General features: G+C 44.2%; 2 protein-coding genes across 2 annotated transcripts; both read left to right on the forward strand.

The window, feature by feature from the left end:
* The first annotated feature begins 1,683 nt into the window (after nt 1–1,683).
* On the forward strand, nt 1,684–5,330 carry LOC120296113 (plant intracellular Ras-group-related LRR protein 4-like). The gene is made up of 5 exons (XM_039317768.1): nt 1,684–2,054; nt 2,172–2,280; nt 3,209–3,513; nt 3,630–3,762; nt 4,956–5,330. Exons 1-5 carry the CDS (start codon nt 1,684–1,686, stop codon nt 5,328–5,330), a joined length of 1,293 nt encoding a protein of 430 aa, XP_039173702.1.
* A 1,234-nt stretch (nt 5,331–6,564) lies between these two features.
* LOC120296114 (receptor-like protein kinase 2) lies at nt 6,565–11,982 on the forward strand. Its single transcript, XM_039317769.1, has 5 exons — nt 6,565–6,939; nt 7,075–7,161; nt 8,426–8,953; nt 10,120–10,650; nt 11,776–11,982. Exons 1-5 carry the CDS (start codon nt 6,565–6,567, stop codon nt 11,980–11,982), a joined length of 1,728 nt encoding a protein of 575 aa, XP_039173703.1.
* Nucleotides 11,983–19,670: the final 7,688 nt, after the last annotated feature.

Below are 19,670 nucleotides of genomic sequence, written 5' to 3' on the forward strand. Positions count from 1 at the left end.
GGTCGGTGCCACGCTTGGTCTCGTTGCATCTATCACGCCACCAAAGCATTATAATATCCATGAGTAACATGGATGCGGTTGTTACCTTGATCGACTTACTTGGATGTTTAACGTTCCAAAGTACAGCCCCATGCTCCATATGAGTTAGCCACCTCCTTGGCAGATCGATCGCCTTTGAATTCCTCTAGCATAGGCACCACTTGTGTAGGCATTGTCCCATTGATGATGCTCAACCTACATAAGGCAAGCTTGGACTTAAGCTCTCGCATCTTCGCCTTCATGGCTTCGACCTCGTCCCTACGAGGGCTTTCTTCCTCAATCACTTGGATGCGTTCCCTCAACACATCGATCGATGCTTCAAGGCCTTTGTGCCTGTCATACAATGGGGTTGTTGCCTGATTGATGCTGTTCGTGAAGTCTTCACAGAGTGAGACCTCAACTTCCATGATGTGGTCAATCACATCATCGAGTCCCTCCATGAACTCGGCTATTGCTCACCTTACTTCACGAGCTTCTTATCGAGCGCGACTACATCGAGGCTTCTTTTCTCTTGGTTTAGCCGCGAGTTTGACTTGGATAGCCTCTCCATCCATGGCATCTTCTTGGCTCGACATTCTCTCAAACAGTTGGTACTCCTTGATCTCTTGAAATAGATCTCCCTTCTTGCTTTGATACCACTTGTCATGGGTCGATCGTTTAGGATCAAGATCATACAGTGACTCGGATGGTAGAGGGAGAAAGTTTCTAGAGAGAGAAGCTTAGGAAGAAAGAAATGAGCCTTTGATTTCTAAATGGTAAGATGGACACAAATAAGGGGAGGACGCCCCTTCTTAGAATTGAGATCCTCAAATTACAACCATTGATTGAGATTTCATCATTTCTCTATTTTATATCTTCCTACAAAATATTCTAGATCTCTGTATCTATCAACCGGAACATCTTGATTCTTAGCTATACTTCCAGTCCAATCCTAAGTGTGGCCATAAGATTTGAAATGTGGCCTACCTCAAATTTGAAATCCGAATCGCTAGTTCTTTCGAGTAAAATCCACACTTGAATCACTATCGGCACAATCGATGACTTTCGACTCAATGAATCTATAACTTTATTAGCTTTTCCAGGGTGATATAGGATGTCGCAATCATAATCTTTGAAAAGTTCCATGCAACAACACTATATCCAGTTCAACTCATTCTTAATCCTCGCTGATGATAACCAGTCCTTAGGTCAACCTTTGAGGATATCGACGCTCCCTGCAACCAATGATACAGATCGTCAATTCTTGATCGTTACCCAATTCAGTTGCCAGTAGTCGATGCAAAGGCACAAGGACCCATCTCGTTTCCTCACAAACAAAACTGGTGCTCCCCAAGGTGATCCACTAAGACGAATAAATCCCTTGTCTAGTATTCCCTACATTTGCAACTTTAGTTCCATCAATTATCAAAATGCCATACAACAAGGAGCTTTAGAGATTGGCTCCATCCCAGGGGCCAACTCAAACATGAAGTCGATCTCCCTTTCTGGTGGTAGACCAAGTAATTCTTCAGCATACATATAAGAAAACTCTCGTACTATTGCTATGTTCTCAATTCTTCAGGAAACATATCAGAAAACTCTCTCTCTCTCTCTCTCTCTCTCTCTCTCTCTCTCTCTCTCGTAAAATGTCCTTGCATTACAAGAATGCTAGACTTGTCTGGATACTCAACTTTAGTGAGGCTGACATTTGACAATCGTGGGAGGTTGAAGGAAATAGATAGCTCCGTTGGAAAGTCAATGCACTTGCGTGAACTGAATATCACTGATTGTGAGCTCATTGAGCATGTGCGTGATGAAATTGGAGTGCTAGCGAAGCCTGAGCACTTCTCTTTGCTTGGCTCCTACGGTGTGAGCATACTCCCCACCTCTATCAGCGGCTCGGCATCATTAAAGAAGCCAGACCTTTCAATTACTCGAATTGGAAGCCTACCGGAGTCCGTCGGAAAGCTACAGTGTTTGTCAGATCTCTTCCTACAATTCTCGCGAATTGCTGAAATTCCCGGTGCAATTGAAGTGTTAGTAAAGCTGCGACATCTTCATCTGGCGAGCGATGAGATTAAACAACTTCCAGACTTCATTGCATAAATAAATTCACCGTGCACTCTGAATTTGTCAACTAATGGTTTGCTTAGATCAAATTCCAGTCAATGGAAGTTACCGAAAGCCATTGGACAGTTGGAGAAACTAGAGGAGCTTTATCTTGGTCGTCGCAAGGAGTTGCAAGGCGATATCCCCGATGAGGTGGGACATCTTTCCTCTCTAAGGGTCCTGGATTTATGTTCTACCAAAATCTGTCGAGTTCCGAGAACAATTAACATGCTTTCTCGCCTCTTAACACTTCACTTAATGGGGTGTGATGAGATTACAGACTTGCCTGAGCTTCCAACGAGTTTAGTCTGTTTACATGTTCAATCCGGCGAGCTGCATTTGTTCAACTTTCAAAAGAAGAAGAAGGAGAAGATACATATTATACGCATCAAAGCCCATCGCGAAGGGTTTTGATCCCGAGGATAAATTCTTTTCAAAAATCGTTTTTCTCTATTTCTGCTTCGGGATCAATTTCTAAGTAAAATAAGGTATTTGGTAATTATACAAAATTTCTGCTCTAGGAACAGAGAAAGAATAGCAATGAGTTCGGTAAAAATTTCTAAATTTTCTCATTTATCTGTTTTTTCTTCTTACTCACGGACCGCCGCCGGTCATCGCACCACCGTCGCACGGCCGTCGCACGATCATAGATCGTCGCCACGGGGTTGCCTTCCTTACTTTCTTTAAATCCTCACAGTTTCAGCTCCACAGGATCACCACTATTTAACTCGAAAGTTCTGGGAGATTTGACGCTTAATTGCTCGGGATTGCAAGAAATTCAACTCGGGGGACTTTCACACTTGCAGTACTTATCTTTGCTCAGCTGCGAACTTCGGTGCTTATCCATACCATATAGCTTAGGGGCACTGTATGTACGCCGTTGCCCTAATATGATTAAGATTCAGTCTGTAGGGATGTCGGCATCACTGAAGTCAAGCTTCCTTTTTGTAGATGAAAACCAAACTTAAAAGTCTCTCTCTCTCTCTCTCTCGTAAAATGTCCGTGCATTACAAGAATGCCAGACTTGTCTGGATACTCAAGTTTACTCAGGCTGACGTTTGACAATCATGGGAGGATGAAGGAAATAGATAGCTCCGTTGGAAAGTCGACGCACTTGCGTGAACTGAATATCCCTGATTGTGAGCTCATTGAGCATGTGCATGATGAAATTGGAGTGCTAGCGAAGCCTGAGCGCTTCTCTTTGCGTAGCTCCTACGGTTTGAGGATACTCCCCACCTCTATCGGTGACTCGGCATCATTAAAGAAGCCGCACCTTTCAACTACTCGAATTGGCAGCCTACCGGAGTCCGTCGGAAAGCTACAGTGTTTGTCAGATCTCTTCCTACAATTCTCGGGAATCGCTGAAATGCCCGGTGCAATTGAAGTGTTAGTAAAGCTACGACATCTTCATCTGGCAAGCAATGATATTAAACAACTTCCAGACTTCATTGGTGAAATAAATTCACTGTGCACTCTAATTTGTCAACGAATGGTTTGCTTAGCTCAAATTCCAGTCAATGGAAGTTACCCAAAGCCATTGGACAGTTGGGGAAACTAGAGGAGCTTTATCTTGGTCGTCGCAAGGAGTTGGAAGGCGATATCACCGATGAGGGAGGACATCTTTCCTCTCTAAGGGTCCTGGATTTATGTTCTACCAGAATCTGTCGAGTTCCGAGAACAATTAACATGCTCTCTTGCCTCTTAACACTTCACTTAACAGGGTGTGATGAGATTACACACTTGCCTGAGCTTGCAACAAGTTTAGTCTGTTTACAGGTTCAATCCGGCGAGCTGCATTTGTTTAACTTTCAAAAGAAGAAGAAGGAGAAGATATATATTATACGCATCAAAGCCCATCGCGAAGGGTTTTTATCTCGAGGAACTATTTCTTTTCAAAAATCGTTTTTCTCTATTTCTGCTTCGGGATCAATTTCTGAGTAAAATAAGGTATTTCGTAATTATACAAAATTTCTCCTATAGGAGCAGAGAAAGAATAGCAATGAGTTCGGTAAAAATTTCTAAATTTTCTCATTTATCTGTTTTTCTTCTTACTCACGGACCGCCGCCAGTCGCCGCACGACCAGCGCATGGCCGCCGCACGAATGCGGCATGGCCGCCGCACGAATGCGGCACGGCCGTCGCACGACGGCCGCACGACCGTCGCACGATCGTAGATCGTCGCCGCAAGATTGCCGCCCACAGCCCACCGGCCGCAGGCTTGGATTGGAAGGCTATCCAAACTAAAAGAGTTGAGGTTGTATTTTCTCGAGTTTGCAACGCGGGTTCCAGAGCTTGGTCCCCTTTCTCTGCTAGAACATCTTCGTTGGAGAGGACTAGTCCTGCAACCCCTCAAGTAGCTACCGCCTTCCTTACTTTCTTTAAATCCTCACAGTTTCAGCTCCACGGGATCGCTACTACTTAACTCGAAAGTTCTGGGAGATTTGACGCTTAATTACTCGGGATTGCAAGAAATTCAACAAGGGGAACTTTCACAGTTGCAGCACTTATCTTTGCTCAGCTGCGAACATCGGTGCTTATCCATACCATATAGCTTAGGGACACTGTATGTACGCCGTTGCCCTAATATGATTGAGATTCAGTCTGTAGGGATGTCGGCATCACTGAAGTCAAGCTTCCTTTTCGTAGATGAAAGCCAAACTTAAAAGTCTCTCTCTCTCTCTCTCTCTCTCTCTCTCTCTCTCTCTCTCTCTCTCTCTCTCTCTCTCTCTCTCTCTCTCGTAAATTGTCCTTGCATTATAAGAATGCTAGACTTGTCTGGATACTCAAATTTATTGAGGCTGACGTTTGACAATCGTGGGAGGATGAAGGAAATAGATAGCTCCGTTGGAAAGTCGACGCACTTGCGTGAACTAAATATCCCCGATTGTGAGCTCATTCAGCATGTGCATGATGAAATTGGAGTGCTAGCGAAGCCTGAGCGCTTCTCTTTGCGTGGCTCCTACGGTGGGAGCATACTCCCCACCTCTATCGGCGACACGGCATCATTAAAGAAGCCTGACCTTTCAATTACTCGAATTGGTAGCCTACCGAAGTCCGTCGGAAAGCTACAGTGTTTGTCAAATCTCTTCCTACAATTCTCGGGAATCACTGAAATTCCCGGTGCAATTGAAGTGTTAGTAAAGCTGCGACATCTTCATCTGGCGAGCGATGAGATTAAACAACCTCCAGACTTCATTGCATAAATAAATTCACCGTGCAGTCTGAATTTGTCAACTAATGGTTTGCTTAGCTCAAATTCCAATCAATGGAAGTTACCCAAAGCCATTGCACAATTGGAGAAACTAGAGGAGCTTTATCTTAGTCGCCGCAAGGAGTTGGAAGGAGATATCCCCGATGACGTAGGACATCTTTCCTGTCTAAGGGTCCTGGATTTATGTTCTACCAAAACCTATCGAGTTCCGAGAACAATTAACATGCTTTCTTGCCTCTTAACACTTCACTTAACGAGGTGTGATGAGATTACAGACTTGCCTGAGCTTGCAACGAGTTTAGTCTGTTTACAGATTCAATCCGGCGAGCTGCATTTGTTCAACTTTCAAAAGAAGAAGAAGGAGAAGATATATATTATACGCATCAGAGCCCATCGCGAAGGGTTTTTATCTCGAGGAGCTATTTCTTTTCAAAAATAGTTTTTCTCTATTTCTCCTTCGAGATCAATTTCTGAGTAAAATAAGGTATTTGGTAATTATACAAAATTTCTGCTCTAGGAATTGAGAAAGAATAGCAATGAGTTCGGTAAAAATTTCTAAATTTTCTCATTTATGTGTTTTTTCTTCTTACTCACGGACCGCCGCCGGTCGCCGCACGACCGACGCACGGCTGTCGCACGAATGCCGGACGGCCGCGCGACCATCGCACGATCCTAGATCTTCGCCGCAGGATTGCCGCCCACAGCCCACCGGCCGCGGGCTTGGATTGGAAGGCTATCCAAACTAAAAGAGTTGAGGTTGTATTTTCTCGAGTTCGCTACGCCGGTTCAAGAGCTGGGTCTCCTTTCTCTGCTAGAACATCTTCCTTGGAGAGGACTAGTCCTGGAACCCCTCAAGCAGCTACCGCCTTCCTTACTTTCTTTAAATCCCCACAGTTTCAGCTCCACAGGATCGCCACTATTTAACTCGAAAGTTCTGGGAGATTTGACGCTTAATTGCTCGGGATTGCAAGAAATTCAACTCGGGGGACTTTCACAGTTGCAGTACTTATCTTTGCTCAGCTGCGAACTTCGGTGCTTATCCACACCATATAACTGAGGGACACTATATGTACGCTGTTGCCCCAATATGATTGAGATTCAGTCTGTAGGGATGTCGGCATCACTGAAGTCAAGCTTCCTTTTCGTAGATGAAATCCAAACTTAAAAGTCTCTCTCTCTCTCTCTCTCTCTCTCTCTCTCTCGTAAAATGTCCTTGCATTACAAGAATGCTAGACTTGTCTGGACACTCAACTTTAGTGAGGCTGACGTTTGACAATCGGGGGAGGTTGAAGGAAATAGACAGCTCCGTTGGAAAGTCAACGCACTTGCGTGCACTAAATATCACCGATTGTGAGCTCATTGAGCATGTGCATGATGAAATTGGAGTGCTAGCGAAGCCTGAGCGCTTCTCTTTGCGTGGCTCCTACGGTGTGAGCATACCCCCCACCTCTATCGACGACTCGGCATCATTAAAGAAGCCGGACCTTTCAATTACTCGAATTGGAAGCCTACCGGAGTCCGTCGGAAAGCTACAGTGTTTGTCAGATCTCTTCCTACAATTCTCGGGAATCGCTGAAATTCCCGGTGCAATTGAACTGTTGGTAAAGTTGTGACATCTTCATCTAGCGAGCAATGAGATTAAACAACTTCTAGACTTCATTGGACAAATAAATTCACCGTGCACTCTGAATTTGTCAACTAATAGTTGGCTTAGCTCAAATTCCAATCAATGGAAGTTACCCAAAGCCGTTGGACAGTTGGAGAAACTAGAGGAGCTTTATCGTGGTCGTCGCAAGGAGTTGGAAGGCGATATCCCCGATGAGGTAGGACATCTTTCCTCTCTAAGGGTCCTGGATTTATCTTCTACCAAAATCTGTCGAGTTCCGAGAACAATTAACAAGTTTTCTTGCCTCTTAACACTTGACTTAAGGGGGTGTGATGAGATTACAAACTTGCCTGAGCTTCCAACGAGTTTAGTCTGTTTACATGTTCAATCCGGCGAGCTGCATTTGTTCAACTTTCAAAAGAAAGAAGAAGGAGAAGATACATATTATACGCATCAAAGCCCATCCCGAAGGGTTTTTATCTCGAGGAGCTATTTCTTTTCAAAAATCGTTTTTCTCTATTTCTGGTTCGGGATCAATTTCTGAGTAAAATAAGGTATTTGGTAATTATACGAAATTTTTGCTCTAGGAACAGAGAAAGAATAGCAATGAGTTCGGTAAAAATTTCTAAATTTTCTCATTTATCTGTTTTTTCTTCTTACTCACCGACCGCCGCCGGTCGCCGCACGACCGCCGCACGGCCGTCGCACGAATGCCGCACGGCCGTCACACGACGGCCGCACGACCGTAGATCGTCGCCGCAATATTGCCGCCCACAGCACACCGGCCGCGGGCTTCGATTGGAAAGCTATCAAACTAAAAGAGTTGAGGTTGTATTTTCTCGAGTTCGCTACGCCGGTTCCAGAGCTCGGTCTCCTTTCTCTGCTAGAACATCTTCGTTGGAGAGGACTAGTCCTTCAACCCCTCAAGCTACTACCGCCTTCCTTACTTTCTTTAAATCCTCGAGTTTCAACTCCAGAGGATCGCCACTATTTAACTCGAAAGTTCTAGGAGATTTGACGCTTACTTGCTCGGGATTGCAAGAAATTCAACTCAGGGGACTTTCACAGTTGCAGCACTTATCTTTGCTCAGCTGCGAACTTAGGTGCTTATCCACATCATATAGCTCAGGGACACTGTATGTACGCCGTTGGCCCAATATGATTGAGATTCAGTCTGTAGGGATCTCGGGATCACTGGAGTCAAGCTTCCTTTTCGTAGATGAAAACCAAACTTAAAAGTCTCTCTCTCTCTCTCTCTCTCTCTCTCTCTCTCTCTCTCTCTCTCTCTCTCTCTCTCTCTCTCTCTCTCTCTCTCTCTCTCTCTCTCTCTCTCTCTCTCTCTCTCTCTCTCTCTCTCTCTCTCTCTCTCTCTCTCTCTCTCTCTCTCTCTCGTAAAATGTCCTTGCATTACAAGAATGCTAGACTTGTCTGGACACTCAACTTTATTGAGGCTGACGTTTGACAATCGGGGGAGGTTGAAGGAAATAGACAGCTCCGTTGGAAAGTCAACGCAGTTGCGTGCACTGAATATCACCGATTGTGAGCTCATTGAGCATGTGCGTGATGAAATTGGAGTGCTAGCGAAGCCTGAGCGCTTCTCTTTGCGTGGCTCCTACGGTGTGGGCATACCCCCCACCTCTATCGGCGACTCGGCATCATTAAAGAAGCCGGACCTTTCAATTACTCGAATTGGAAGCCTACCGGAGTCCGTCGGAAAGCTACAGTTGTCAGATCTCCTCCTACAATTCTCGAGAATCGCTGAAATTCCCGGTGCAATTGAAGTGTTGGTAAAGCTGCGACATCTTCATCTGGCGAGCGATGAGATTAAACAACGTCCAGACTTCATTGGAGAAATAAATTCACCATGCACTCTGAATTTGTCAACTAATAGTTTGCTTAGCTCAAATTCCAGTCAATGGAAGTTACCCAAAGCCAATGGACGGTTGGAGAAACTAGAGGAGCTTTATCTTGGTCGTCGCAAGGAGTTGGAAGGCGATATCCCCGATGAGGTACGACATCTTTCCTTTCTAAGGGTCCTGGATTTATGTTCTACCAAAATCTGTCCAGTTCCAAGAACAATTAACATGCTTTCTTGCCTCTTAACACTTGACTTAACAGGGTGTGATGAGATTACAAACTTGCCTGAGCTTCCAACGAGTTTTGTCTGTTTACATGTTCAATCCGGCGAACTGCATTTGTTCAACTTTCAAAAGAAGAAGAAGGAGAAGATGCATATTATACGCATCAAAGCCCATCGCGAAGGTTTTTATCTCGAGGAACTATTTCTTTTCAAAAATCGTTTTTATCTATTTCTGCTTCGTGATCAATTTCTGAGTAAAATAAGGTATTTGGTAATTATACAAAATTTCTGCTCTAGGAACAAAGAAAGAATAGCAATGAGTTCGGTAAAAATTTCTAAATTTTCTCATTTATCTGTTTTTCTTCTTACTCATGGACCGCCGCCGGTCGCCGCACGGCCGTCACACGAATGCCGCACGGCCGTCGCACGACGGCCGCACGACCGTCGCACGATCGTAGATCGTCGCCGCAAGATTGCCGCCCACAGCCCATCGGCCGCGGGCTTGGATTGGAAGGCTATCCAAACTAAAAGAGTTGATGTTGTATTTTCTCGAGTTCGCTACGCCGGTTCCAGAGCTGGGTCTCCTTTCTCTTCTAGAACATCTTCGTTGGAGAGGACTAGTCCTACAACCCCTCAAGCAGCTACCGCCTTCCTTAGTTTCTTTAAATCCTCACAGTTTCAGCTCCACAGGATCGCCACTATTTAACTCGAAAGTTCTGGGAGATTTGACGCTTAATTGCTCGGGATTGCAAGAAATTCAACTCGAGGGACTTTCACAGTTGCAGCACCCTTTCACAGTTGCAGCACTTATCTTTGCTCAGCTGCGAACTTCGGTGCTTATCCATACCATATAGCTTAGGGACACTGTATGTACGCCATTGCCCCAATATGATTGAGATTCAGTCTGTAGGGATGTCGGCATCACTGAAGTCAAGCTTCCTTTTCGTAGATGAAAACCAAACTTAAAAGTCTCTCTCTCTCTCTCTCTCTCTCTCTCTCTCTCTCGTAAAATGTCCTTGCATTACAAGAATCCTACACTTGTCTGGATACTCAACTTTAGTGAGGCTGACGTTTGACAATCGTGGGAGGTTGAAGGAAATACACAGCTCCGTTGGAAAGTCAATGCAATTGCGTGAACTGAATATCACCGATTGTGAGCTCATTGAGCTTGTGCGTGATGAAATTGGAGTGCTAGCGAAGCCTGAGCGCTTCTCTTTGCATGGCTCCTACAGTGTGAGCATACTCCCCACCTCTATCGGCGACTCGGCATCATTAAAGAAGCCAGACCTTTCAATTGCTCGAATTGGAAGCCTACCGGAGTCTGTCGGAAAGCTACAGTATTTGTCAGATCTCTTCCTACAATTCTCGGGAATCGCTGAAATTCCCGGTGCAATTGAAGTGTTCGTAAAGCAGCGACATCTTCATCTAGCGAGCGATGAGATTAAACAACTTCCAGAATTCATTGGAGAAATAAATTCACCGTGCACTCTAAATTTGTCAACTAATCGTTTTCTTAGCACAAATTCCAGTCAATGGAAGTTACCCAAAGCCATTGGACAGTTGGACAAACTAGAGGAGCTTTATCTTGGTCGTCGCAACGAGCTGAAAGGCGATATCCCCGATGAGGTAGCACATCTTTCCTCTCTAAGGGTCCTGGATTTATGTTCTACCAAAATCTGTCAAGTTCCGAGAACAATTAACATGCTTTCTTGCCTCTTAACACTTGACTTAACGGGTTGTCATGAGATTAGAGACTTGCCTGAGCTTCCAACGAGTTTAGTCTGTTTACATGTTCAATCCAGCGAGCTGCATTTGTTCAACTTTCAAAAGAAGAAGAAGGAGAGATACATATTATACGCATCAAAGCCAATCGCGAAGGGTTTTTATCTCGAGGAACTATTTCTTTTCAAAAATCGTTTTTCTCTATTTCTGCTTCGGGATCAATTTCTGAGTAAAATAAGGTATTTGGTAATTATACAAAATTTCTGCTCTAGGAACAGATAAAGAATAGCAATGAGTTCGGTAAAAATTTCTAAATTTTCTCATTTATCTGTTTTTTCTTCTTACTCACGGACCGCCGCCGGTCACCGCACGATCGCCGCACGGCCATCGTACGAATGCCGCACGGCCGTCGCACGACCGTCACACGATCGTAGATCGTCGCCGCAGGATTGCCACCCACAGCCCCCGGCCGCGGCCTTGGATTGGAAGGCTATCCAAACTAAAAGAGTTGAGGTTGTATTTTCTCGAGTTCGCTGCGCCGGTTCCAGAGCTGGGTCTCCTTTCTCTGCTAGAACATCTTCGTTGGAGAGGACTAGTCCTGGAACCCCTCAAGCAGCTACCGCCTTCCTTACTTTCTTTAAATCCTCACAGTTTCAGCTCCACAGGATCGCCACTATTTAACTCGAAAGTTCTGGGAGATTTGACGCTTAATTGCTCAGGATTGCAAGAAATTCAACTCGGGGGACTTTCACAGGTGGAGCACTTATCTTTGCTCAGCTGCGAACTTCGGTGCTTATCCATACCATATAGCTTAGGGACACTGTATGTACGCCATTGCCCTAATATGATTGAGATTCAGTCTGTATGGATGTCGGCATCACTGAAGTCAAGCTTCCTTTTCGTAGAAGAAAACCAAACTTAAAAGTCTCTCTCTCTCTCGTAAAATGTCCTTGCATTACAAGAATCCTACACTTGTCTGGATACTCAACTTTAGTGAGGCTGACGTTTGACAATCGTGGGAGGTTGAAGGAAATAGACAGCCCCGTTGGAAAGTCAACGCACTTGCGTGAACTGAATATCACCGATTGTGAGCTCATTGAGCATGTGCGTGATGAAATTGGAGTGCTAGCGAAGCCTGAGCGCTTCTCTTTGCGTGGCTCCTATGGTGTGAGCATACTCCCCACCTCTATCGGCGACTCGGCATCATTAAAGAAGCCGAACCTTTCAATTACTTGAATTGGAAGCCTACCGGAGTCCGTCGGAAAGCTACAGTGTTTTTCAGATCTCTTCCTACAATTCTCGGGAATCGCTGAAATTCCCGGTGCAATTGAAGTGTTAGTAAAGCTGCGACATCTTCATCTGCGCGAGCGATGAGATTAAACAACTTCTAGACTTCATTGGAGAAATAAATTCACCGTGCACTCTCAATTTGTCAACTAATGGTTTGCTTAGCTCAAATTCTAGTCATTGGACAGTTGGAGAAACTAGAGGAGCTTTATATTGGTCGTCGCAAGGAGTTGTAAGGCGATATCCCCGATGAGGTAGGACATCTTTCCTCCCTAAGGGTCTTGGATTTATGTTCTACCAAAATCTGTCGAGTTCCGAGAACAATTAACATGCTTTCTTGCCTCTTAACACTTGACTTAACGGGGTGTGTTGGGATTGCAGACTTGCCTGAGCTTCCAACGAGTTTAGTCTGTTTACATGTTCAATCCGGCGAGCTACATTTGTTCAACTTTCAAAAGAAGAAGAAGGAGAAGATACATTTTATACGCATCAAAGCCCATTGCGAAGGGTTTTTATCTCGAGGAACTATTTCTTTTCAAAAATCATTTTTCTCTATTTCTGCTTCGGGATCAATTTCTGAGTAAAATAAGGTATTTGGTAATTATACAAAATTTCTGCTCTAGGAACAGAGAAAGAATAGCAATGAGTTCGATAAAAATTTCTAAATTTTCTCATTTATCTGTTTTTTCTTCTTACTCACCGACCGCCGTCGGTCGCCGCACGACCGCCGCACGGCCGTCACACGAATGCCGCACGGCCGTCGCACGACGGCCGCACGACCGTCGCGTGATCGTAGATCGTCGCCGCAGGATTGCCGCCCACAGCCCACCGGCCGCAAGCTTGGATTGGAAGGCTATCCAAACTAAAAGAGTTGAGGTTGTATTTTCTCGAGTTCGCTATGCCGGTTCCAGAGCTGGGTCTCCTTTCTCTTCTAGAACATCTTCGTTGGAGAGGACTAGTCCTACAACCCCTCAAGCAGCTACCACCTTCCTTATTTTCTCTAAATCCTCACAGTTTCAGCTCCACAGGATCGCCACTATTTAACTCGGAAGTTCTGGGAGATTTGAAGCTTAATTGCTCGGGATTGCAAGAAATTCAACTCGGGGGACTTTCACAGTTGCAGCACTTGTCTTTGCTCAGCTGCGAACTTCGGTGCTTATCCATACCATATAGCTTAGGGACACTGTATGTACGCCGTTGCCCTAATATGATTGAGATTCAGTCTGTAGGGATGTCGGCATCACGAAGTCAAGCTTCCTTGTCGTAGATGAAAACCGAACTTAAAACTCTCTCTCTCTCTCTCTCTCTCTCTCTCTCTCTCTCTCTCTCTCTCTCTCTCTCTCTCTCTCTCTCTCTCTCTCTCTCTCTCTCTCTCTCTCTCTCTCTCTCTCGTAAAATGTCATTGCATTACAAGAATGCTAGACTTGTCTGGATACTCAACTTTAGAGAGGTTGACTTTTGATAATCGTGGGAGGTTGAAGGAAATAGGGGATAAGTACACTAATGGTGCCAAAAGTTGTGTACGGCGCTCACTTTGGTGCCAAAGTTTCTGTCGAATCACTTAAGTGCCAAATCGGAGGAAAAACGCTCACTTTGGTGCCACCGGCGAAAGATTCCGGCCTCCGGCGAAAGATTCCGGCCAAAATGATTTTTTTAAAAAAAAAAAAAAAAATTGATAAGCCTTTAAATGACGTCGTTTTCGGTCCTCCTTAAGAAAACGACGTCGTTTTGCCGTCCTACGTGGATGGCTTCATGGAAACGATGCCGTTTAGCTCACATGGGGAAGAAATTAGGGTTTCGGCGAGGTTGAAGCCGTGGCCGTCGTCGGGGTTGAGGCTGCGGCCGCCGAGTGGCGATCATCGAGGTCGGGGTCGAGGTTGGGGTCGAAGCTACGACCGTCGAGTGGCCATCGTCGGGGTCGGGGTCGGGGTTTGAGCCGCGGCCATCGAGTGGCCATCGTCGCGGTCGGGGTCGAGGTCGAGGTCGGAGCTACGGCCGCCGAGTGGCCATCGTCGGGGTCGGGGTCGGGGTCGAGGTCGGAGCCGCTGCCGTTGAGTGGCCATCGTCGCGGTTGGGGTCGAGGTCGGGGTCGAAGCCGTGGCCGCCGAGCGCGGGACCGTTGAGGACGGCGACGGCCGGAGATTAGGGTTTTGAATTGGGGGAGACACCAAACGGCGTCGTTTTGGTGTTTGGATGCTGACTCAGCTCTCCGACGAGCCACGTCGGCATCAAAAATTAATAAAAAAGGCCACGTCGGATTTCCGGCCAATTTCGTCGAGTTGGCACCAAAGTGAGCGTTTTTCAAGTTTTGGCACTTAAGTGATCCGACAAAAACTTTTGGCACCAAAGTGAGCGCCGTACACAACTTATGGCACCATTAGTGTACTTATCCCAAGGAAATAGACAGCTCCGTTGGAAAGTCAACGCACTTGCGTGAACTGAATATCAGTGATTGTGAGCTCATTGAGCATGTGCGTGATGAAATTGGAGTGCTAGCGAAGCCTGAGCGCTTCTCTTTGCGTGGCTCCTATGGTGTGAGCATACTCCCCACCTCTATCGGCGACTTGGCATCATTAAAGAAGCTGCACCTTTCAATTACTAGAATTGGAAGCTTACCAGAGTCCGTCAGAAAGCTACAGTGTTTGTCAGATCTCTTCCTACAATTCTCGGGAATCGCTGAAATTCCCGGTGCAATTGAAGTTTTAGTAAAGCTGCGACATCTTCATCTGGCAAGCGATGAGATTAAACAACTTCCAAACTTCATTGGAGAATTAAATTCATCGTGCACTCTGAATTTGTCAGCTAATGGTTTGCTTAGCTCAAATTCCAGTCAATGGAAGTTACCCAAAGCCCTTGGAAAGTTGGAGGAACTAGAGGAGCTTTATCTTGGTCGTCGCAAGGAGTTGGAAGGCGATATCCCCAATGAGGTAGGACATCTTTCCTCTCTAAGGGTCCTGGATTTATGTTCTACCAAAATCTGTCGAGTTCCGAGAACAATTAACATGCTTTCTTGCCTCTTAACACTTGACTTAACGAGGTGTGATGAGATTACAGACTTGCCTGAGCTTCCAACGAGTTTAGTCTGTTTACATGTTCAATCTGGCGAGCTGCATTTGTTCAACTTTCAAAAGAAGAAGAAGAAGAAGATACATATTATACACATCAAAGCCCATTGCGAAGGGTTTTTATCTCGAGGAACTATTTCTTTTCAAAAATCGTTTTTCTCTATTTCTGCTTCGGGATCAATTTCTGAGTAAAATAAGGTATTTGCTAATTATACAAAATTTCTATTCTAGGAAAAGAATAAGAATAGCAATGAGTTCAGTAAAAATTTATAAATTTTTTCATTTATATGGATTTTCTTCTCACTCACGGACCGCCACCCGTCGCCACACAACCGCCGTACGGCCATCACACGAATGCCGCACGACCGTCGCACGACCATTGCACAACAGCTGCCCGAATGTCACACGACCATCGTGCAACCGGAGCACGATCGTAGATCGTCGCCGTCGGATTGCAGCCCACAGCCCCCCGGCCGCGGGCTTGGATTGGATGGCTATCCAAACTAAAAGAGTTGAGCTTGTATTTTCTCAAGTTCACTGCACCGGTTCCAGAGTTGGGTCTCCTTTCTCTACTAGAACATCTTCGTTGAAGAGGACTAGTCCTGCAACCCCTCAAGCAGCTACCGCCTTCCTTACGTTCTTTAAATCCTCACAATTTCAGCTCCACAAGATGCCACTATTTAACTCGAAAGTTCTTGGAGATATGACGCTTAATTGCTCGGGATTGCAAGAAATTCAACTCAGGGGACTTTCACAATTGCAGCACTTATCTTTATTCAACTGCGACCTTTGGTGCTTATCCATACCATATAGCTTATGGACATTGTATGTACGTCGTTGCCCTAATATGATCGAGATTTAGTCTATTGGGATGTCGGCATCATTGAAGTCGAGCTTCCTTTTGGTAGATGAAAACCAAACTTAAAAGTCTCTCTCTCGAAAAATGTTTTTGCCAATTAAGTCCATCCGGCCAATTTTGGCCGGAAAATGGCGTGGACGCCCGTGATGCCACGTAGGACTACCAGCGCTGATATGGACAATTTTTAATAATATTTTATAATTTTATAATTTTTTTGAATTTTATTTTATTTTTTATTTTCTGTTTTTTCCCCTTTTTCTTTTCTTTTTTTCTTTTGGCTTTTTCCTTGGCCTTTTCGGTTGCCGGCCACCGCCACGGTCGGGGTCGGCTGGCCTCGCCCGCCATAGGCGAGGCCCGGCCGGGCAAGGAGCACCGGCAAGGGAAGCCCTCGCCTAGGCACGGCCCGGCGAGGGTCGCACGGGCGAGGCCGACCCTCCCCCAGGCTAGGGTGGCCTCACCAAGCGTCAAAGCCGAGCTAGGCCACCACCGGCCCCGGCGAGGGCCACCTCACCGAATCTGGAGAGGGAGCCCTCGCCCGGGCGAGCGTTGGCCTCGCCCTAGCCATAAGTCGACGCCCGCCCGACCAGGGGGCAAGGGCGAGCCCGGCGAGGCCGACCCTCGCCGGGGCCGGGGTGGCCTCGCCGGCATCGCGCCGCTCGGCCGACGCCCGGCGAGGCCACCCTAGCCTAGGGGAGGGTCACCGGGCCACACCTAGGCGAGGGCTTCCTCGCCGGTGCTCCTCCTCACTCGTTCTAGCCTCACTTGTGGCGGGCGAGGCCAACCCAGTGACCGTGGCTAGTGGCCGGCCGTCGCTGTGGCCAGCGGGCCGGCCACTAGAAAAGGCTAAGGAAAAAGCCAAAAAGAGAGAAAAAAAAAGGGTAAAAACAGAAAATATAAAAATAAAAATAAAATATTCAAAAATATTAAAATATTATTAAAAATTGTCCACGTCGGCACCAAAGATCTACGTGGCATCGTCGGCATCATTTTCTGGCCAAAATTGGCCGAATGGACTTAATCAGCAAAAAGTGAAAAGATTTATGATTAAATTGGCAAAATTAAAAGGTTTAAGACTAAATTGGCAAAATTAAAAGGTTTAAGACTAAATTGGCAAAAGTGCAATATGTTTTGGACTTTTTGGACAATTTTCAAGTTTAAGAAGGAAAAATCTTCAAAGTGCGTATCTCACCATTGCAATAACTTTTCTTCGTGAAATTTGTCTCTATTCTGCATAAATTTCTGATAGGAATGCCATGGAGCACAAGAAGTCCATCAGAAATCATAAAAATCATGCTACAACAGCGTTTTCATAGTTATTTGTCCGTTGGATTGAGTTTAAGAGGGCAAACCTTCTCAAGTGCATGTCTCATCGTTCTAACACAAACTTTCTTGAAAATCGTCGGTATCATGCTATTAGAGCGTTTTTCGAGCCCCTCTCCCATGTCCATATAAATATGGGTCCCCATGCAAAGGAGGGGGAACATCTAAAATAAAAAGTAGAGAGATCAAGAGCTCTCTCTATTAACTACCAAGCCTCTCAACTCGCAAGAATCTTTTGACAGTCGACATTTGCAAAATTCAGGAATGCAAAAATTTAAAGGAAAAAAAAAATCATGAATGCTTCCAAGCCCGTTGTTTCATTTACAGAAATTTCGTTGGATCCCGTTTCCAAATCAATTATCTACTGAGATTTATCAACGAAGATTCCGTCGCCGCATAACTAATTAAGGAAGGATTTTTAAGGTCTTTGACCTTCTGCTCTCAGATAACTGTAGACAATATAATATCGATATAGTTTGCTTATATGTGTATTTTGATGATTGAGAGGAGGAAGTTGGCAAGAGAGGCGACAATTGTAGTGGATATAGACTCGCTCGTTTGTTGCCTCTGACACACATGGAGTAGCTGTCTTGACCTCCCAAATGAGGTGCTAGAAGTAGCAAAATTTCTTTTATATCACTTAAGTGCTAAACTCTTTTAAAAACAATATTTTCAATACTAACTCCGATATGTTTGATCAAAAATTTGACATTGCCCTTTTTTTTATTAGTTTCTTAAGCCGCCGTGGCCTACTCGAGAGTCTAGTTGGCATCTAAACCCTAAAACAACACTATCTAGTACCTTTCTACCAAGTAAGAACCCAAAATCCCCAAATTGAAAGATAACCCCCAATTTCAAACCCTAACTAACCTTTGAACCTAAATTCACTCCCCATTTTAGTTTGCCTCCAAAATTAACAGTTCAATCTTACAAATAGAGAGTAGAAACTTCAACAGCAACTCACAACCCTAATCTTTCCCCTTGCGAGCACTAATTTTCTCTTATGAGCCCAAATTTTTCCCTTACGAACCCAAATTTTTCCCGCCAATTGAGCAACACAGAGAGAATCGCACCTTTTTACCATGGGTGACGAGCAACCGATGACGAACGAATGGTAAGCGAGGGAAGGCATGCGACAACAATCAAGTAACGATGAGCGAGCAACAAGGATCGATGTGATGAGGCCAGCCTTTTTACTCAAGTTCAAACGACGTCACTTTTGCCCTGGATGGCAAGCGATGTCATTTTGTTCATTACCCAGCCATGTTGGACTAAGCAATGTATTTTCACACTTCTACGTGGATTATGTTTTTGAAAATATAAGATGTCACTTAGAACTTTTATTTATAAATATATATAATCAATTTGGTCGAAATTTCTCGTTATTGACATTGAAGTAATCATTTTTCTCTAATTTGACACTTAAATAATTTGATGAAAACTTGACACTAAAGTGTACGCCGTATACAACTTTTGGCATTTTCGTGTCCTTCGCTATGTGTATTTGGGAGAAAATGTTTTTCAAGAGTTGATTTTCCAAACTGTCATCCATTTGATTCACGAAAAATGACTAGTTAACTAAAAACACTTTTCAATCAACAAAAAATTCATATATAAATTTAAAAAAGTCAATTCCTCTATTTAAAGAAGTGAAAATACTTTCTGAAATTGCTCATATATAATTTTTTTTCTTTCTTCTTTTTCCTTCTTCTTCGACCATTCAACAGTCATGATGAAGGCCAGTAATCGGTTACAGGCAAGCTCGAGCCTCACCATTTTGGCAAGACTCAAGCTCACTTGTGGTCATTATTAATTAAGCCTTGAATGGCCATCGTCAACTAGTCATAGTAGAGAAACCAAAAAAAAAAAAATACAAAACAAAGCAAAACAAAAGGAAAGGAAAGGAAGGGAAATATAATAAAAAATAATTATTCAATTAAAAAAATTAAAATTCAATTTTTAAGAAAATAATTAATTAATTATTATAATTTTTTTAAAATAATTTAAAATCAATTTTAAAAAACATATAAATAAAATTATTAAAAATTCCGTTCTTTTTTTGCCTAAAAAATCATAGATTGAAATCATTTTTAAATGAGATCCAAATGTCGAAAAATTACAATCAATCATATATCAACAAACAAAAGAAAATTAACCATAATTCAAGAAAACAATTTCTCAAATAATATTTTCTTTATCGTTGAGTTTTCCGAAAAACAAATGCACCTCAAGAATTTTTTGAAGTTATATCATCGCAACCTCAATTGGTTGGTTGAGCAACTAAGTATCTGTAAAATAATTAAGATGATCCAGCACACAAAGATGTAAGTTTAAAATCAACATAGTTTGAATACATCTATGCTTCTCTCTAGAATCTCGATCATTAACCACAG

This window comes from Eucalyptus grandis, chromosome 7, assembly GCF_016545825.1.
Source record: "Eucalyptus grandis isolate ANBG69807.140 chromosome 7, ASM1654582v1, whole genome shotgun sequence".
NCBI lineage: Eukaryota > Viridiplantae > Streptophyta > Magnoliopsida > Myrtales > Myrtaceae > Eucalyptus > Eucalyptus grandis.